Raw genomic sequence first — 22,371 nt, 5'->3', positions numbered from 1 at the left:
TGTCATTTCTGGGACAAAAAATAAGGTAAAAATTAGACAACAGATTCTTGCATTAAATAATAGTGATCCGGTTAGAAATGCGGTCTCCAGCATTGTGACGCGCTATACAATGTGTATTGCAGAGGATGGACAATATATTGAAAATATCTTACAGTATCACCATATATAAGTTTTTTTTAATTATTTGGTTCTGTTTTTTTTTGTTTTATAGATTTATTTATTCAAATTTTTTACCTTATTTAGTTAGCCTATAAATTTTAATTTTTTTTTTGTTATTAGGTATTTTGAATCAAGCTATATATTTAACTATTGAATGTTTCTTTAAATATTAATTCTGAAGTTTTATTAAATCTGTTAAAGTGTGTTAGTATAGAGTCGATTTTTTCAAAATTTCCACGTATTAATGAACTCCCTGTTTTTGTTAGCAATATGTTTTATTCGTATATCTGGAGTATTATATCTTTAAAAGAAGTAGTATCATGTTTTTGCTATTTAGAATATATATATATATATATATATATATATATATATATATATATATATATATATATATATATATATATATATATATATATATATATATATATATATATGAACTCCGACTGGAATCCTGCATCCGACTGGAATCCTGCAAATCTTGCATCCGACTGGAATCCTGCAGACGTTTCACCAAAATCTCACTTGGCATCTTCAATGCTCGCGCTTCGAAAACACTTCGTCGGATGCAAGATTTGCAGGATTCCAGTCGGAGTTCAACGAGCGAACGGATGATATCCCGGAATATAGTGTCATCACATTTTTCCATCCGTGAATCAATACGTGAGAATATATATATATATATATATATATATATATATATATATATATATATATATATATATATATATATATATATATATATATATATAGTGTGACGGTTTCATATTTCAATGGTAAAATTTAGCATTTTTAAAGTACCAGTGCTGGCACATTTGCGAAGTAACGGGTTTATTTTATTAGTACCTTGTAGAATTAATTGTACTGTCCATTTCCTTCACCCTTTGCTGTTTGGCGAGTGCTTCTTAACCATTAAAATTCTTGTTTATTAGGTTCATATCGATTTTGCGATTTGAACACATGTTCTTTTGTAGACTCGGTTCCTTTAGTTTCGGACTTGTACTCCCCGGCCGATTGTGTTGCCGAACCATAAATATTTTATGCTGCAACGGCTGTGTGCGTGGCCCCTTGTTCGCTTGGTTTTCTCTTAAGTGACACCGGTTTACTGAGAGATACTAATGCAAAAAACAGAGTATTAGTTGCGCATTAGAAGGAGTCATAACCATTACCATCTGTCACCCTATGAGACTAGGGACCACATTTGCTTTTCATTGCTTCGGTATTCCTTGGCGAGCCTAGTAAACATTGTTTTGTTTCTTAACCTATTCTTCCTCGATTTTCTGTGACTGGCCATCCGGTCGCCACCATAGATAGCGTTCGGGTAATTCGATCTCGTTGACGCAACCTCGATTCGTTGGCACGGGCCATACGGCCATCACCACAGATATAGTTCGGTTGTTCTTTCTACTGGCGGCGTACCGTCGACTAGGTTGGCAAGAGTGGCGTTTTCCCTCTAATTTTTTTTGTGCCCGTTTTGCCTTTTAATAAAACTGGTTGTCTGAATCGTCCGGCATTTGGTACGCTAGCTTTTGAAGCTTGGGGTTGTGGCAGATTTTCTTTTGTGTGACCGATTTCTTTTTGAGCCGGTAGTGCTACCCCAATAAGAGGGGGATATGTGAATTGGTCACTAATTTATGATTTCCCATACTTTTGGATCTATTTGGAGTTTGGAATGGGAATCTTCCTCAACGAGGGATTTTGAAAAGAATTGTCATTGCCCCACATTTCCAGAAAACCCTCGAATCGAGTATTGTACGTATTGTTGCTCCGTTTCCCGCAAACCTTCCACGTGGTTTCTTCGTTCACCGGAATACCAGACCAGGCTTGGTGTCTTGCAGTGTATGCTGTCTCTTGGGTACATGTTTAGTTGTGGAATTTCCCCTATCGAGCAGCCGGCTTTCCGGACGGACTTTGCTGGGTTAACTGGGACTGCCCACCTGCGGCTGTCCCATTGAGCCACAATTCCATCTTGGCTTGGTTCCCGGGATAGTGATAGACAGCTGTGTAACGTTCGGGACATCTTGAGGTTTGGGTAGCTTAAGTGGCCTGTTCTCTTCAAGAACGGTTTGCGGAACTTATAGTCTTAAATTATAGTGTCTTACATTCTTTTGCACCGCCAAAACTTGAAGGTGAGATTGGACACTCACACCTACCACCAGGTTGAAGGAAATAAATTATTGTTCGTGATTCACTTGTTTATTTCCTTTACGGGTTGGAACCTCGGGTTGATAAGTCTACCTTTTTCGAATCACGTGGCGCCTACCTACTACCTTCCGGGACTGACCGAGGTGCCCTTCACCGCCTTCCAACCTGGCTTTGGTTTAGTATATTTTTTTTTCTTTTCTACTTTATTAATTTTTCTCGGTTGTTAATGAGCTAGCCTAGGCATTGTCTTACCTCACTATTAAATTACGAATTTAATTAATTAATGCGTTTCTTTTTCACGACCCTGAGATGGAGAGGTAAGAATATATATATATATATATATATATATATATATATATATATATATATATATATATACATATATATATATATATATATATATATATATATATATATATATATATATATATATATATATATATATATAAAATCTAAATATAAGATAAATTATAAACTTACCTTATTTTTTGTCCTAGAATTTATATCTGAATAAAACAAAAGTGTGTTACATTTGAAAATCTTGAGATTTTGTTAAACGGCTCCACCTATTTGGGATACCCTATATAAGCTGAGGGGCGTCTGTAAAACTGATTGAGTAGTACATCATCTCCTTAGAGACGAAGTTTTATTAAATGTTAAATTTTCGTCGCAATACCTGGATCAGTAGCGTCACAACACAATTTTATATGTGGCAACCAAAATATGAAAAAAAAACATATAACCTCAATTTCTGCCTAAACTAGGCAAATTTCGAGTAGGAATTTCTTAACAACCTTTATTTTAACCAAAGATTCCAAAAATGTCGAAATATACAGGGTGTTCTATTTAAAATAACAAAGTTGATGTCACTGGGACACTTTTGGGACACCCTGTGTCAACAAAATTATAATATTTTAAATCCTAAGGAGAGACCAAGAAACTTTTGTACGAAACTTTTTTTCGTATCTGCTATGGGTTTCCAGGTCGTACAGTGGAACGTTTTATTTGGCACACGGTGTACATTTAACAAAAAAATGACACTCCCTATCTTGAAGACGTTATTGAACGTTATTTCCATATACTCTGTATAGACATAAGTTATCCAAGAATTTTATATATATATATTAATAATTAAAAACAGTTTTTGGAGCAATGTCTTCACTGTTCCAAATGCCTCTGTGCTTTGCTTTGTTTCAGAGACGTAAATTAGGATATTCGTACACTTCAGTCATGAGAAAAGGGGAATAATAATTCATTAGTAGGTAATGCCATGTAGTCATCGTCTATGTATAACAACTATTAATAATAATTTAATATTTTAAATTAACAGTGTAGTTTCAAATTTCAGAAGTGTTCACGAAAAAGCAACGCTGAGACATCTACGTGGTTTTATTTATATAATTCTGGTTGTTTATGAGAAGTTATCAGCAGTTTTTTAGCAACTCTCTGTAGCAAATCTATTTTTCTGTATATGGCGGTAAAAGCTTCGGCTTGGCAACAACTTAAATTAACTTACTCCCACACACATTAATTAGGTATATTGATTAAATAAATATTTTCGTAAGACGTATCAAAGTTATGAACGATGTTTCCTTAAACCTAACAAGTAATTAAAATTAAATAAAAAATGGAAATGTGAAAACCGAATATGTTATACAGTGAACGGGAAAAACATGGAACAAATTCATTTAAGAAATAGGTATTGAATTTCAAGCTTCATGTTGTAGCTGTTTTAAATATATTTCAAAATATGGTAAAGTATTATCAATTAATTATCAATTAACTCATTGGTCAGTCTAAGAAAATTATGTATATTTAAAGCAACTTACATATTTCAGATTATGTTAAAGGTATACGAAACCCCATACCCCAATGGCTAATTTCTTATTGCAACGCTGGTTTCCAAAAATGAAGCGTCCATTGACCTACCGAAATTTCTTCGATAAGATATATAAAACCACTCAACAAATTAAACTGCCTCTACCGGTAGCAGAAATCTCCCATAGTGCTAGTTAATTCAAAAAGAAAAAATGTTTTCTCTTTTATTATTGTACCTCGCATGTCACATAATATCGGTTTAAGAATTGCTTATGCTTTATTGTATATTCATGTCTTCTACCTTGTTATTAGGCTGGACAATGTCCGCGGAATCGCACGACATCAGTGGCGCAACAACGGGGTTTAGATTGGTCTCCATGGTCTCTGTTAAAGATCAATGCAAAGCTTCCGGTTCAAAGGAAGCCGACTTAATTACACTTATCTTACCACTTACCAATTGCAACATAATTACGTCTACTTTCATACAATTTGATCCCCACTCGAACTAAATAATTATAAATTTCGCTTGATGTCGGGCTTTAGCCCATTCGTTTGTCTGATTTATGTAGTAGTTACATAATTTAAATAATGTCCTATTGGACATATGATTTTAATTATTTAAGTAGTGCCAATTCTTCGTGTTCAAAGTTCGATGCACGCCCTTGAAATGGTCTCGGTGTATTCGGTAAATTCAGTGGACAAATATTTATTGATTTCGTTTGTAATATATATTAGAGATACATCATGAGCAATGTTAGATTATGTTATAGCAGTGCTCATGAAAACATGGATACCCGAACATCATATTTCTGTTACATGAAGAACCTAATGATTATTGTAGGAATTTGGGGATTATTCGATAATAACATATCAAAAACCAGAAAGAAGTTGTACGCTACTTATTCTGTATTGTTTCAACTCGTATATCTATCAGCCATGGTGTCATTAAGTGCTGATTTACCCAGTCTGCTCAAAACAAATCCTTCGATAGGTACAACAATCGCGTCAAGGATAGCATTAATGGCTCAGTTTGTGCTTTTAGCAATCGAAAAAATGGGAAGATTTATATTTTGTTTTGTAATGACGATCAAAATGGCAATGTGTCGCTCGAAAGGTGTGCTCAACCTGATCAAAGATGCTCTGCGACAAGACCGAGAATTGTCTGTTCAAGATGATCCCGAAATTAGAAATATATACAAGTGGCACATTAATTTCGACAACAAACTAATTTCCCTGATTGTGATGTCAGCGATCCTTGTGGGACTTTCTGTTGCTGTTATTGGTAAGGGAATACTATCACCACATTTATATAAGAGAAAATTCGTAATGAGTTGAATCAGTTTTTCAAAAAAAAGTTTCGTTAATAAAACAAGGCAACAGAAAATTTCTAGGCAGTCCGAAATTAGCACAAGTAATAAGTAATTGCTTTAAAAATTCAGAACTTAACAATTTTGTAAAATATGCAAAATGAAACCATTTTCCATTCATTTCTTCAGGTGATGCGGATGCATTGAGGCGGTTTAAAAAAGGCAACGTAACCCATTTGTCTTTACCCATGCATTACTGGTATCCCTTTGACACAGACAAGCACCTCACACTTGCAATTATAGATCAAAATATCCGTCCTATCTTGGTGCTGTTTTGTCTTGGTGTGGTGAGCGCCTTTGTCAATTGCTTGATAATTTTTTTGAGGGTGCAGTTGATGGCACTACAGTTCAAATTTAGAAATTTCGACAAGTATCGATCGCATCGGTCACCGGAGGATGTCTTAAAACTACTATGTCTTAAACATCAAAAATTAATCGAGTAAGTAATTATAATTATTATCATTTAACTTTTAAAATTCAACTGAACAACATCACTAACTTACAGCGTATACAAATTGGATAGTGATATGAGATATCAGTCGCACTCTAAAACCCTTAATTCAAAACAGCTGCTCATCAACAACACTCAAGTAGATATAATTATTATCATTTATATTTTAAAACTCAACTAACCAAACTCACTATAAATAAATCTAGGAGTTCTCATGGATAGTCATATGAGATTTCAATTGCACGTGGAAACTCTTAATGAGAAAGGTGTGTTGTGTCAAAATAAATAATTTTTCACAAATAATGTAAGGTTGAGATATTACGAGTGATACTGGATCGTTTGAACTGGGAAAATCGGAGCAGCTTGCAGATGATGCTACATTCGATTTAACTTAAAGTATGATAATATCTCTGAGAACTTCGCTGGCAGTCCTACATTACTTCTTACGTTAATCTACAATATTTTTAAAAACTGTAGACTACATTTTTCTCTATCGCGATTGACGCCATATAGTTCAAAACTGTGTAACACATATTTTGTTTGCGTGTGACTGTCTCCAAATAAACACTGTTGTTGGTTCTGACGAATTTAATATTTCACGTTTTACACTCTTAATGAGATATTAGTCTCTAAAAAATATAAAAATCTTTATCGCACCTTAACACATTTATTATTATTAATTGTACCTGTGTCTATAAATAGTTTTTTTATTAACATTTCCAAAATAGGTTGAGAGAAACTTTTGACTTGCTAAATCTGGTTCAAAAATTATAATCGACAATTTTTTTGTCAGGGTCATAACTTTTGAGAAGTATAGGTAACAAAAACTGCAATAACTGTTTTGTGGGTTGACTTTTTTCTTATAAAACCATAAATGTTGTGTTCTGTTACGAGAAAAAGGTACATTTGATTGATAGCGCTGGGATGAACCGTTTTCCAGGAAATTGATTTGAAAAATTCCCTGTTTAGCATGAACATCTTATTTATCCATGTAAAAAACAGGTTTGTTATTTGTTAATTTTCATTTCATGGTTTACTAGCAGGCTATTCTTTTAAAAAATAAAATGACACTCACCTATAAGTTTAATTCATACATCCGCATTGAATGGATAACACTGAAAAATTACTCATTTTCAGTTTCTTAGACGTTGCCCAAAGTGTGCACCATCATGCTGTGGGAATATTCTCTAACAATTTGGCCAGATGATCATTTGTAAGAAAATTTAACGTTTACCTATTACCAAACATTGAGCAAAAAATTATTTTGAAAAATTTTATATCTTGATGGTTGCACATCCACTTGCAAAAATAGTAATATTAACAGTGAACAGTAATTTATGGAATCGATGGGAAGAGATTAGAGAAACATCATATCAATTAACTTACAATTGTTTAAGGAATATTGGATATCTGCAGTCTTAATGCCATTTGAGGATTTTTGTCAATTCTGTTTAACGCTCCGTCATAATCATAATTTCGCATAGGACTTCGTGCGCGTGAAATCGATTAAACGTTGCACGTTCTACTGAAAGGGATGCACCGCAGGCACTGACTGGATGGATATTTAATATGTTTGCGAAAATTCCTGTAGGAAATTGAACTATTAGAGGCCAGGTGACCAAGTTCATCACAAAAGTAATTGAAGAATGGTGTACAAAGCATGTCCTTGGTCCATTGTCCTTGGAGTGACACTCATATTGAAAACAAAAGTTAAAAATACATATTTCAGGATTGCCAAGTGGATCCATACCACCATGGGCGATAAGACACAACAGAAAATTACTAGTCGTAAACTGGAATAGCTCCAAATGATGGAATTCCTGACAGGAGCCATAAAAACCACACCAACCCAGGCTATGGATGTAATGCTGCATGTCAGACCTTTTAATATAAGAGGTGGTTTTTATGATTATGGCGCAATTACGCAACGTTAGTATTATTTCCAGTGCAGTGAATGCAACCTGCACAACCAACACCAAAGGGAATAAAAGCATCAAATAGGCAAGCGTAAAGCGGTGTGCTTTTATAAGAATAACAGAGAGGTAGTTCTGGTAATTCATAGACAACGTTTTACGTAAGAACTAGTACTAGAATATCACCGCGATCTTGTTGACGTTTCAGTCGACAGAGAAATAGTGTCGCCGACTTCCTGGCAAGGTGGGGTGCCGAATTTACTCTGGTAGGACCGAAGGTCATTGATGACTTAACAAAAACCAATCCAGATTGGGTATAAGCAGCATTCCCACGAGCAGGGTGTGCGGACAGGCAGTAGAATACATTCTGTGCGAATGTCCTAACATCTCCATAAGGCGTAAAGTCATGCTTGGCGAATTATATTCGTGCTTTACGGTTATTAGGGAGACAATTCTTGGTCTACGTGAAGTCACTAGGTATGATGTAAAGCTAAATGCTCTGTCCAGGAGGAAGCCAGACGGGCATACTGAAATCCAACTGCTACAGCGTAGGCTACTCTCCTTCTCTTACAGATAGAGATACAACCAGCATTTATGTCTGCCGTTTCTTTATATTACCGAAATAAAGCTTCTTATCTTTTTAAGAGTTCACGAAAATATAGCAGAAGTGTGTCATTATATTAATTTCAGGTGCATCGGACAATTTAATGGCTCCTTAAAAAATATAATCTTATTGGACTACACGATGGTGTCAGTCACGTTTGGAACGGTAATCCTTCAAATGACCGCGGTAAGGCAAATGAGGTTCTCTCTTTGTGTCACAAGATCTACATTGCCTTTTGTAGAAAAGTGATATTGTCGTCAACAGTATGACATTAATATTCACAACAATACAGTTGCTCGCATTTTCATGGAGTGCGAACGAAATCATTGTGCAGGTACCATTTCCAGGGAGTAAAACTATCGAAACGATTAAGAAAACATGTCATTGTAGAGTACGGAACTAGCTGATGCACTTTTTGAAAGCAACTGGTACGACCAAAGCAAACGAACCAAAATGCTGATTCAAATTATGATGATGAGATGCCACAGACCGCTCTGTTTAAGAATCGGTCAATTCGGGTTTATGGATTTAAATGCAGGCATGTCGGTAAGAAAATGATGATGATGTCCTAAACATCTTATCATTACATCTTATCATTAACTTTTGATATTCAGAGTACTAAATGTACTAACTAAGCTAAATCTAAAAACTATTTATTTATTAATATTACGCACGTCATTGTTTTTCATAAAATAAAAATTCAGATCTACGCGAACTAAAGCTGACTGATTCGATCTATAATTTGGACCTCTGACGCCAAACCACAAACAAATTAACTTGGCATTGCAGGGAAATTATAGAAACACGGTTGGATTTAGTGTGTCTGATCATTAAAAAACTTGTTATCTTTAGTCTTTCTGTTAGTTAATAATAGAGTCTAGTATTCCATTTTGATAATAAATAAATTTGTTTCTTGCCTGGCTAGTTGCGTAACCTCCTTATTTTATATAAATTTTATGAATGCTTCAAGCTTTTTTGAGCAGTCCGGTATAAAACTGGATAACAACATGCCCAATATGAACCAACCGTTCCAAAAGTGGTTAGTGCATTGTCCCTAAATATTAACATTAATAAAATATAATATATTATTTATGAAAACAAAGTGGGTTTAGTTTCGTACAGTTACAACATTTTTTGGTATTTTTCAGAGACTTAAATTGGGATATTCATATACATCTATCATGTCCAAATCAGAATGAGTCAAAAGAAGGAGAAAGCACAATTTTTCTCTGAAAAAAAATTGTAATATAAGGCGGAAAAAATGCATTATTGGTTAAATCATTATAGTAAAGAAGTATACACCTTAATTATATTCTAATATTTCACTTAAATAATAACCAACATTTTTGGTACTATCCCAGAATAAACGCTGTACAATAAATTTTAAAATATTTTATTTGCAATTGCACAATAAGACTCCCTACTTTAAAATACCCAATTATGCAAATACCCAATAATGATACCAGACATTAGCTTCGAGCCACAGACATTTTCGGTACTTTGAGAGCGATAGAGTGTTTTCGGTCGAGTTTAATCGTATGGGCTGAATTGAGTTAAGATATAAAACAAATTGAGAAAACTTAAAATTTATGTCTTTTTTTTGGCAATGAAGATACTAACTGAAAACTCAAGAAATGTATATCTGGTAGACGATTTAGTTTGGTTTGTTACCTGCTGAAGGACCCATTTTTGTTCAGCATTTTCATGAAACGGCTGACGACAGTAAAAGTTTGCAACTTATACAGTATGTCACATTTTATATTTTGGCAAACTAACTACAGATTTGAAATTTTGCACTGTCATATACTTTGATGGTTCACATCTTCAAGATTCTGAACTTAAATAGAACCAATTTTCGACATATTCAAAGTTGTTACGAATATTATTCTAACCCCAAATACCTATGCCTGCACAAAATTATCAAAAGTTAATTTTTTAATTCGATAAACTATCATTAATATCAATCAATAAATTTTGAGTTTATTACAATGAGTTCTATTTAGTGACCACCGAATTAAAATGGCGTTTACTTTCATAAAAAAAATCAAAATAATTCGTTTGGTTGGTAATTTTGCTTGTAGCAGAGCTTAACAGCAGACATCCGCTACGTGCTCTGATTAGACATGGAAAAGAAGCTGCCAAGCTTTCATGAGCTTTCGAGATTTATCATCTCCGCTGAATATTAGTTTAGACAAAACCAGAAGATGTTTTATCCGTCAAAAAATCAACCCCTATAAACCAAAGTTCTTACATAGATTAAAACAAGGCGATGAGGATAAAATATTACATTATTATGATTGGGCTCAAGGTAATTTTTTTAAATAAGGAAGAAGATTATCTTTGCCGATAAGGCTACATTCATCAGCAATAGGGTCGTATTAGCTCAAAATTGTAGGACACTGGGCCTGAGATAATCCAGACTGGGTTAATTGTAAAAATCAATATTCCCAGGAAGTCACTGTCTAATGAATCATTTCCATCATCAAATGCTGGTCGTCTAGTTCACTTTTCTTATGGGGAATTATGGGTTGCTATATACAATACAATCTTCCTGTCAATATGTGACAGGTTATGTACATATAAGGTGTGTTCAAAAAGTGAGGTAACTTTTAAATGTTGTCTCCCTCTCAGGTATAACACACTTGTTCGAACGTTTTTTCAATCCTTGAAGCACTTCTGGTAAGCATTTTTTAGTATAGCCTTGAGTTCTTCCAGCGATTTTTCCTTATCTGCTCTATCGTTTCAAACCTCCTTCCTTTCATAAGTTTTTTGAGTTTTGGGAACAGGAAAAAGTCGTAGGGGCTCATATCTGGTGAATATGGTGGCTGACGCATAAGCGTATTTGTGGTTTTCTTCTTGGCCATAAAGTTAGACGTAAGACACAAGGATAAGTGAGCAGGAGCATTATAGTGAGGCAGAATCCAAGAATTTTTTCCCGCAATTCCGGACGTTTTCTTCGTATTGCTTTTCGCAAATGGCGCATTTATTGATGTGCATTGCCACGATAATCAAAAAATACAGTAAGCATGACCTGGACATTTGATCGAACTTGACGTGCTTTTTTCGGTTTTGGCGATCCTCGGTTCTTCCATTGGGACGACTGGGTTTTGATTTCGACGTCATAACCATAAACCCATGACCGTTTTGAGCATATCAAAATGTTTCGGAACAAATTTTGCTTCTACATATTTCGTGCCCAAAACTTCGAAAGAAAGTGCATGGCACGAGCCAATAGAGATGCCGACGTCTTCAGTCACTTCTGATTCGACGATTTTTCAACACCATTTGTTTCACTTCTTCTATGCTTGTAACAGTTATTGACTTGCTGTGGCGTAAAGAGTGAGGTTGGTCATCAGCGTCTTCTCGGCCATCTTGGAACAGCTTATAAATATATTTTTTTTACTCAAAGTAGATTCACCATATGCCCTTGACAACATTTCAACTGTTGTGCAGCTCTGTACAGCAAAAAATCGCCGAGCACAAAAACACGTTTAACGCTTCTGTCTCACAAAATAAGTAAACGTGCAAACTGACTAAAACTGTGAACATATGTTAGGGACATGTGTACTAACATAACAAAAAAAATATCGAAGCTCGAGTGTACATCATTTCGAAAAGTAAGTAAAATTTTAATATAAGATAAATTTCAAACTTACCTTATTTTTTTGTCTTAGAATTGATATCTGAATAAAAATATAGTGTGCTCCATTTGAAGATCTTGAAATTGTGTTAACTGAATTCATCAAAACGGCACCACCTATTTGGGACACCCTGTATACGCCGAGGGGCATCTGTAAATCTGATTGAGTAGTACATCATCTCCTTAGTCTGTGGTGAAATTTACCTTGCAATACCTGGATCAGTAGCGTCGTAACACAATTTTATATGGGGCAATCAAAACATAAAAAAAACATAACCCCAATTTCTGCCTAAACTATGCAAAATTTTAATAGGAATTTCTTAAGAAAGTGACCTTTATTTTAACCAAGGATTGATGTTGATGTCGCGAGGGACACTTTTGGGACAACCTGTATCAACAAAATTATAATATTTTAAATCTTCAGGAGGGTCCACTTTTGTACGAAACTTTTTTCTATGGGTTTCGTCGTTTTATTTGGCACACGGTGTACGTAGACAGGCCAATTACATAAGTCACCTTACTTTTTGAACATACCTCGCATTTCGAGCTACATGGTGCTTCTAATCACAATTCAAGGATTGTTCGTCAATGGTGAAGCTAGAAATTTCGTATTCGCTGAATAGGAAGAAACAGTCCTTTTGAACTCTGGCTTCTAGATCTCCTGATAATACACCACTCGATTTTTATTTTTGGAAAGTGGTAAATTGAAGATGGAGATGTGGGCCATAATAAAACAAGCATTTCAAAAAATTAGCAAGCATTGGGCGAGTATCCAGACAGAATCTTAAAAGAATTCGAGCCAGATGACATTTGTTAAATTATCATTTGGCCTAAGAAGGTTAATATTGTAATTATTTTCTCAAATCAGTTACCAACTAGACATTATTATTTTTTTTTAATAAAATAATTGATCCTTTGTGTTATTTATTTATCTGAAGAATTTAAATTACCGGAACAGTAATTTAAAAAATAAAAAAAACAACTTTTAATAATTTTGTATAATCACCAAAATAATGAAAAGACGAAAAATGACATTTGGTACGTGGGGTTAGAATAATAATCGAATCAACTTGTTTAAATAACTTTTGCAATAGACCCGACATTAAAATTTAAGTTGAGTATTTTAAAAATGCGAACCATCAATCTGTATGGTATGGTATGGTATCAAAATATAGGTGTGACTTCATCTTAAGTAACTGTCTATACTCTCGACAATGCAACATCGTAAACAGTGACGTGCAAAAACTTCTTTTGAAAAGTATAATTGTAAAGTGTATGTAATAGCAAATATAACTATAATTAAAGTAATTAAAGTGAGAGTAGTGAAGATACTATTTTCAAAATTTCTGTAATTCTGGTGCGACGGTTGTGGCTGAGTCGAATTATAAATATTAAAAATTATAATTATTAGTTTGTATTTATATTTATTTCCCATATTTATTAAGGGCGAATATTGTTTATGGCAATCCAACAGCAGATTTTGACCTGTTCTGTTGTCATACGGATTCGGCTAACAATTCCAGCCAAATTTAATATTATTTTACATTTAAAAAATAAGAATCCTTTCTTTTTTCATTAAAATTTCCTTATACAGGATAAATTTCTGGATGCGGAATAATAAATTTTGGCAGGAATATGATCATGATGATTGTAATTTATTTAATAAACATATTTATGGTTTCGAACTATTGTGATAAAAATTATTGCATATAGGTACTAAACTCTTCTGTACCAAAAGACACATTAAAAATACTAACAAAAAGTGATCTTATACCCAAAGGTATTGGCTAAAACCAAAATTACGTTTTGGGGTTATTTATTACTTTGTTACATTTTACTATAATATAATAATGATATAACTATAATATTTATTAACCATTTAAGTTCTTCTCCGACACATCGATTAGGTATATTTATTAAATAAATAATTGTGTAAAACGTATCAAAGTTAGGGAACTAGAATCAACCATGTTTCCTTAAATCTAACTTAATCAGTTGTAGCTATTTTAAACACATTCCAAGCTTTAGAAACTTCATTAGTCAGTATAATCAATTTATGCATGTTTCAAGTATAGTCGGTACAATTTGTGTTAATGCAATAAAAATTAAAGCAATATCGAAGAAATCGAAAAATTAAAAAATATATATGATACCGTATAAAATAAAATTTGAAGACAGTAAATATACAAGCAAATATTTAGTTTGTATTTACGATAAAACATCTTCATCATTAGTGCCAAAACTGGAACTACTATATCAGACAATGATCCTTCGTCTACACTAATAACAGTATTCGTTTATCTGTAACTGTCTGGAGAGCTGCCGCCTTCCAAACAGATACTACTGCCTGCCGTGCCTTGCATCACATATAATATTTTTATTAAAAAATGTTTTGCACTGAGTCCACACCAATTCTATGGCATTTCAGCAATTGTTTCGTCTGTAGGATATGGCAACTTTGTATTGTAATTTTTGTCAATTTTTAACAACTCATATCTGAGACCATTTTCTGGGTAATTAATCTGAATTTGATACTCTTTCACTAACTCTGGAATGATATCATGCATTAGCCATAATAATTAAAGACGCCCTTTCGAGTTTCGGCAGCAGTGTTTCAAAAATGCAACCATGTTTTGTAGGGCATATTCCATATAGTCTTAAAGGAATACCAATTCTCATACCCCAACGCCCGCCACTATCTTTGTTTTTTTTAATAGAACACGTGTTTCCAAAAATGAAATGAAACGTCCTACTGAAATTTCATCCAAAAGCACAAATTGAGCCACCGGTTCCGGCAGCAGAAATCCCCCCCCCCCCACCATTGCTAGCTAATACAAAAGGAAAATATGTTGTCCCTTTTATTATAGCACATCGCGTGACGCATAATATCGGTTTACGAATTGCTTGTGCTTTACTGTATATTTACGACTTTTACCTTGTTATTAGGTCTGTTAAGGTCCGTCGAATCGCACGACATCAGTGGCGCAACAACGGGGTCCATATTGAATGATGTGCTACCTCTAAAAGGTCGACACAAAGCTTCCAGTTTAAAAGCACTCAACTTGATTACACTTATCTGACCACGTACCAAATACTTTCATCCGTAATATGTAATTTGATCACTTCGAAGTAAATAATTATGAATTTGGTTGTTTATGTCGGGTTTTGGAAAACTAGTTTTTCAGATTTATATTACAGAAATCTAATTTAAATTATCACATGTGATCTTAGTTATTTAAATAGTACAAATTTTTCATGTTCAGATTTTAATGGACGCCCCTGAAATTGTCTTGGCATGTTCGGTATGTTCAGTGGAGAATTTCTATTGATTCAGGTTGTAGTATATATAAGAGTTAAATCACTACCAATGTTAAATTATATTATAGTAGTGCTAATGAAAATATGGATACCCGCAAATCATATTTTTATTATATAAAGTTCCTAATGATGATTGTCGGTATTTGGGGATTGTCCGATCATAACTCATCAAGAATCAAAAAGAAGTTTTACGCTACTTATTCTGTATTGTTTCAACTGGTGTATCTATCAGCGATGGTGTCTTTAAGTGCTGATTTACCCAGTCTACTCAAAACAAATTCTCCGATAGGTAGAAAAATGGCGTCAACAATATCATTTTGCGGTAGTAAATGTGAGTGCTTTTAGCAATGGAAAACATGGGAAGATTTATATTTTGTCTTGTAACGATGATCAAAATGGTAATGTGTCGTTCGAAAGGTGTGCTTGACTTGATCGAAGACGCTCTACGACAAGACCGCGAATTGTTTGTTCAAGATGATACCGAAATTGGAAATATATACAGGTGGCATGTCAATTTCGACAACAAAATAATTTCCCTGATTGTGACGTCAGCCGCCCTTGTGAGCCTCTCTATTGCTGTTATTGGTAAGGGAATATTGCTCTCAGAAGATTTAATAATAGAAAACTTTTAATGCGGTGACCTGAATTGACGAATTTTGGACAAGAACACTATCACACACACACAAGTAATAGGTAAATTTTTCATGTCAATTTAACACTGGTAATAAATATGGGTTTTTACAAAAGAAACACCTCGAAAAGTCTCTAAAGATCAATGTCAAGGTTATCATTTTCATTATTAAATCCGACCGAAAATTTCTGACATTTCTGACCATATCTTATAAATTATATACATTATATATATCCATAATTGATATGTGCTATTGAACTTGCAAAATTAAATACTTTTCCATGCGTTTCTTTAGGTGACGCAAATGCAATGAGGCGTTTTAAAAAAGGCAACGCAACCGAGTCGCCTTTACCCCTGCATTACTGGTATCCCTTTAATACAGATAAGTACTTCACATTTGTAATCATAGATCAAAATGTCCGTCCTACTTTGGTTCTGTTTTGTCTGGGTGTGGTGAGCGCCTTTGTCAATTGCTTAATAATTTTCATGAGGGCGCAATTGATGGCACTGCAGTTCAATTTTAGACATTTCCACCAGTATCGATCGCATCGGTCACCGGAGGATATCTTAAAACTACTTTGTATTAAACATCAAGGATTAATCAAGTAAGTAATAACTTATTATTAATTAATTTTTAAACTTCAATTGAACCAACAATGAATTAACATCATCTTTAACTTGAAGCGTAAAAAATAGGTAAGACCAATTAGCTAATTAATAATTAATTAGTACTACAGCGCATTACAAATTCAAGCCAGCATAAAAAAATACAATAGGAAACAAAAAAAAAAACAAGAAAAACCATTTATATTAAATAAACATTCACAAATGCTCAAAAAATTTGTAAAAAATGTAAAATTATGTATGTTTATATTTGTAGGAAAGATAAGTAAGAATTTTTAAATGTTTTTTATCAAAAAAAAAAAATTGATGTAACTAAATTTTGAGTTCCCTTAGTCTATTTGTTATATCATTTATTAATGGATGATCAATGGAAATGTCAAGGTATTTAATCGATGTGTGTAGCAACATTAAAATCCTTTTGTCTTGTTTTTTTTTAATAATTCCGATCTGATCGAGGATTGATCAATAAGAAATTTTGTTCCAACTTAACTTCCTACTAGGAAAACTTAAAACTAATCTACTTAATCAACAGGAATCCTCAGACTAATTACAGAATTGCTGTTGAGTAAGACCAATCGTTGATCAGATCGCAATTAGTAAAAAATTTACTGTCTCTTGTTTTGGGATATCGTTTTATATCGTCGATGAAAATACTCCAGAAATGAGTCATAATATTAATTATTAATTAATTATTTCAGGTGCATTGGACAATTTAATGCCTCATTAAAAAATATTATCTTGTTGGAATACACCATCGTGTCAATTACGTTTGGAACGGTAATACTTCAAATAACCGCGGTAAGGGAAATGAGGTTCGTCTTAGCCTAGCCTCATGTGTCACAAAATTTACTTTGCAATTTGTAGAAAAATCAAATTGTGGTCAACAGTTTGGCATTAATATTCACAACAATACAGTTGCTCGCATTTTCATGGAGCTCGAACGAAATCATTGTGCAGGTACTGCATCCAGGGTGGGAAAGTATCCATACGATTAAGAAAACATGTCATTGTAGAGTTCGGAACTAGCTGTTGCACTTTTTGAAAGCAACTGGTGCGATCAAAACAAACAAACCAAAAAATTGATTCAGATTATGATGATGAGATGCCAAAGACCGCTCTGTTTAAGAATCGGTCAACTCGGGCTTATGGATTTAAATGCAGGCATGTCGGTAAGAAAAGAATAATGATTTATAAAGTTTGAATAAATATATGCCCAAAACCTAATTGTTTGAAAAAAATAAATAAATTACCATTTTGATTAAAGGTTTTGAGCAGACCCCTCTAAAGAATGGGGACTAGATTTTTTTGGAAGCATGTTACGTACTCCACTGCTTTTTTTAAAATTTATACATTTTACATTTTTGACAAATTTGGGTCTTGATAGTAGTGTCCTTCCCAGAAAAGCTAAATATTTCAAGCTTTCGTACGTAATTTATCCAATGCAAACACTGTTTTTAGATATGACATTTAAGAATGCTTCAGATTTTATTTATTTATCAATGTATATTTTGTATAATTTGTTTACCTATATAATCTGTCGCCACTTCTCTAATTTTTGAACCGTTTGGTATATTACGATTAAATTTCAGGTGGTGTATGATACAATTCTCTTTTTTTTTTACTGAAAATGACATTTCCATATTTTCCATTTACTTTTTTTGTATGTAATAGTTTGTCATGTGACACATTATTTTGAAGGCTTATTATAGGCTTAATTAAAATATCCATTGTGAACCCATTCAAGTAATTCATTTTTAAAAAGCAATTAATGATGTATTATTACTGTTATTGTTACCATTATTAGGTGTAATTTATTTTTTGCATATGAAAAATTAATTTACCTTAAATAAAGTGTCACATGACCCATTATTCTATAAAAAAATAAACCGAAACTCATTCTGACTTATGGATATATATATGGATATATATATATATATATATATATATATATATATATATATATATATATATATATATATATATATATATATATATATATATATATATATATATATATATGTTGAAAAATATTCCGAGATATTATCCGTTCGTTTGTTGAACTCCGACTGGAATCCTGCAGACGTTTCGCCAAGATCTCACTTGGCATCTTCAATGCTCGCGCTCCAAAAACACTTCGAACACTGTGAGGTTATCGGCGATGGGTGCGGTATTTATAAATAATAATAAATAAATAAATAGTAATAAATACCGCAGATAAATAGTAGTAAATACCGCACTATTTATTTATTTATTATTATTTATCGCCGATAACCTCACAGTGTTCGAAGTGTTTTCGGAGCGCGAACATTGAAGATGCCAAGTGAGGTCTTGATGAAACGTCTGCAGGATTCCAGTCGGAGTTCAACAAGCGAACGGATGATATCCCGTAGTATTTTTTCAACATATTTTTCAATCAATACGTGAATACAAGGTGAGTTTAGTTTAGTGTAATTACCAACGTTTTTTATAATATTTCAGAGACTTAAATTGGGATATTCATATACATCTGTCATGTCCAAACGAGAATGACCCAGAAGAGAGAACAATTTATTCAAGGCAAAATTTGAGGAAAATCGGCGACGCACTAAAAAAAACGAATTATAAATAAAAATTGTAATGTATGATGAACATTTTATAAGGTGTAATTACAAATGGAGGAAAAAATTGCATTATTGGTTAACTTGAAATAAATTTTAATATTTTACTTAAATAATAAGCAATACCTTTGGTACTGTCACAAAATAAACTCAGCTTCAATATAAGCCATGATATTTTCGCGTTTGCCAATTTTGACAGTCACCACCTTGATAAGTATAATCTTGTCAGTCACCAGTTTATTACGCACGTGTTCAAGTGCTACCCAACTCGTGATTAAATAGGCGTTTATCAAACTTGTTGCGCAATATACTATTAAAAGTTATTCTCGATTCTTAAATAATAATCGCTACTATAAAATGTCTAGTTATGCACTTATGATCATCCGCAATGTGTCACTTTAAGATGTCAGGTTCGTTATTACAGAATTTTGACTTTGTTAATTCTCATGGTCAAGTCACACGTCATTCTGTCAATGTATTCGTTACTAATGATTTACAAACTTCTTCAGTCACTTATTTATTAAACACTCTCTTTGTTCGTGCTTATAAATAATATAAAAATAAATTGTAATGTTTTAAAACTACAAAGCAGAATCTCAGAAACCTATTATTGCCCTATAACTACTTGTAAAAAATATTTTCTTTATTTTTATGAAAAGCACATTTTAAAGATAAAGCACTTTTTAAAAAATGCAAGTTTATGTCTATTCTCGGATGTGAAGGTTATTAAATATGGTATAATCCGACATTTCAAAGAATGCCTAGTTCATTACTGAAAATTCTGGTTAGGTTCATTTCGTGAAATATCCAATCTTTTCATGAAACCGCTAATAACACTAAAAGACTAAGACATATATAAATTAAATAAGAAGCCCGCAGTAACTTTCTAAACTCGCGGGAATAATGAAAAGCGCCATCTATCGACATCGCTAAAAAGCAACGTTGTTAGCAAAGACGAAACAAACTTCTTTTAAAAGACATACCATAGAATGTAATGTAAATGTAAATATAATTCAAGTGTAAAGCTAAGACAAATTATAATATTTTTTTGTTTAATACTCTTTGGTTTACTTCTGCAGGGAAGTGAGTGAACATTTCAGAAACTCGAACATAATTTCCAGCATTTTCTCCTGGCCAATTTACTTTTTATTTATTTTTTGTGCGTTTTCCTAATACCATATATATACAAATTAAGATATTTGCATATATAATATATATTAGTTTTTAAAAAATGCCCAGAAGCCATCGTATAATTACTGCTAATAATTATTAGTAGGTTTAGGAGCAATAATTATAACATTTTAACACTTACATATTAATTCCGCTTTTGAGATTCAATGAAATATTTATAAAGCCGTAGTTTAAAATTTCAAAAATGTTTAACGCTAAAACTGCTACATGGATTATTTGTTTATTTCATTTACAAATTTTTTCAAACCGAATATTGTTTGTGTTGTGTATCAGCAGTTTTTTGAGTTCTCTATAATAATTTTCTGTATATGCCTCCCAAACCTTACCAGGAACGATACGTGAGGAATATGATGAATAAGTAAACAATGGTCATATTTTTGATAAAATAAAAAAGGCAACAAAGGAAAAGTGTGTGTTTCTAATATCTTTGACAACGAAAAGCGACATTAACATATTAATTTTATTTTTTTTTCTTCGGCGTTGGAAAGTACTATATCAGTTTTGTTTCCTACGGCTGCCAGCCACTTCGGACATTGCTGGGATATTACGGGATTCACGTTTGCCAATTCTGAGGCTCATGTCAGTTGGTCGAAGAAAAAGGATAGTATGGAACACTTTTGATATACTTCTTGAGTCACTCGATTAAGTACTCGCTTCGCTATGCTCCGCTTGTGCCAAATAAACTCGTGACTCAAATGCTGTTCACCACATTTGTTGCACAATGTATTATTTCATATTTATGGTTTCAATCTTCTGTAGTGATAGCAATTATTTCAGCGTCGAAAAATCTAGCGTTTTAATATACTAATCGTTTCAGCACCAAAGACACATTAATTAAAATTACCAAAATGAGAGAAAATCGCCTAAAGTTACCCAAGCGTCGGGTAAAACAAAAATTACTTACTATTATTTTACTGCTTTTCACATAATTTACATTAATGAATCAACTTACTTTCAGACACAATAGTTAGGTATATTTATTAACGTGTTCAAAAGTTATGGATCTAATACCTAATTTGTTTCCAAAAAATTAACTTAAACTTAAACTTAAGTGAAAAACTGAAATCGGAGAATATCTGCATAAATTATATAAGGTGTGTGTTAGTAGTAATAAATTAGGTATATAGATTAACGTGTTAAAAAGTTATGGATCTTGTATCAACGACGTTTCCTTACAACAAACTTAAGTGAAAAACCAAGTATGGTCCAGTATTACCACCAAGTCATTGCTCAGTCCATTCAAATTATGTATATGACAAGGACATTTTATATTAAATGCATACGAAAGCTCATACCCTAACAGCCGCCACCAATTTTGCGATTTTTATGGTACCGCGCATCAAAGCAAACATACCGAAATATAGAAAACACACTTTACAAATTGAACCACCCGTAGCGGCAGCAGAACTTTCCCATCTTGATAGCTAATACAAAAGGAAAAAAATGTGTTCTCTATCATTATTGCACATCGCATGTCGTATAATATCAGTTGCTTGTCCTTGCTGTATATTTATATCTTCTACCTTGTTATTAGGCAGGGTAATGTCCGCAGAATAGCACATCAGTGGCGCAACAATGGAGTTTAGATTGGTCTACACGGTCCCTGTTAAAGGCTGACACAAAGCTTCCCGTTCAAGGGAAGTCGACTTAATGCCACTCATCTTACCACTTACCAAATAATATGAATTTCGGGATTTATGCTAAGTGTAAGCTAACTAGTAATTTTGACTTATATAATAGAAATATAATGCTGGATATGCGATTTTGGTTATTTAAATGGTGCAAATTCTTCATGTTAAGAATTTGATGGACGCCGCTGAAATGGCCTTGGTGTGTTCGGAGAAATTCTATTGATTTAGGTTGTAATATATATAAGAGATAAATCACTTTATGTTTATGTTACAGTAGTGCTAATG

General features: G+C 33.1%; 1 protein-coding gene and 1 long non-coding RNA gene across 12 annotated transcripts in view; one reads left to right on the top strand and one right to left on the bottom strand.

The window, feature by feature from the left end:
• LOC132705590 (uncharacterized) overlaps nucleotides 1–21,909 on the bottom strand; it is an 87,105-nt gene extending 65,196 nt beyond the window's left edge. The window contains exon 1 of the long non-coding RNA XR_009619467.1: nucleotides 21,810–21,909. This is a non-coding gene — a long non-coding RNA (uncharacterized LOC132705590). The remainder of the gene's footprint in view (nucleotides 1–21,809) is intronic.
• On the top strand, nucleotides 4,655–21,221 carry LOC132705587 (odorant receptor 30a-like). Of its 11 annotated transcripts, none has more exons than XM_060676260.1 (14): nucleotides 4,655–4,804; nucleotides 4,961–5,110; nucleotides 5,162–5,401; nucleotides 5,616–5,925; nucleotides 8,541–8,640; nucleotides 8,696–8,788; nucleotides 8,845–9,000; nucleotides 15,041–15,701; nucleotides 15,758–15,997; nucleotides 16,339–16,648; nucleotides 17,366–17,465; nucleotides 17,532–17,624; nucleotides 17,681–17,836; nucleotides 19,146–21,221. In XM_060676260.1, exons 8-14 carry the CDS (start codon nucleotides 15,497–15,499, stop codon nucleotides 19,194–19,196), a joined length of 1,155 nt encoding a protein of 384 aa, XP_060532243.1. In that variant the 5' UTR covers nucleotides 4,655–4,804; nucleotides 4,961–5,110; nucleotides 5,162–5,401; nucleotides 5,616–5,925; nucleotides 8,541–8,640; nucleotides 8,696–8,788; nucleotides 8,845–9,000; nucleotides 15,041–15,496; the 3' UTR covers nucleotides 19,197–21,221. The 11 variants fall into 11 exon arrangements, 5 of the variants coding, with proteins under 5 accessions (XP_060532243.1, XP_060532244.1, XP_060532245.1 ...); XM_060676261.1 differs by having other exon boundaries at nucleotides 4,655–5,110; nucleotides 15,041–15,428; nucleotides 15,481–15,701; XR_009619466.1 differs by having other exon boundaries at nucleotides 4,655–5,110; nucleotides 17,366–17,479; nucleotides 19,146–21,219.
• Nucleotides 21,910–22,371: the final 462 nt, after the last annotated feature.

Source organism: Cylas formicarius, unplaced genomic scaffold, assembly GCF_029955315.1.
Source record: "Cylas formicarius isolate icCylForm1 unplaced genomic scaffold, icCylForm1.1 PGA_scaffold_7__23_contigs__length_41026272, whole genome shotgun sequence".
NCBI lineage: Eukaryota > Metazoa > Arthropoda > Insecta > Coleoptera > Brentidae > Cylas > Cylas formicarius.
The sequence above is the reverse complement of the archived record's forward strand: the minus strand, read 5'-3'. Positions and strand labels throughout refer to the sequence as shown.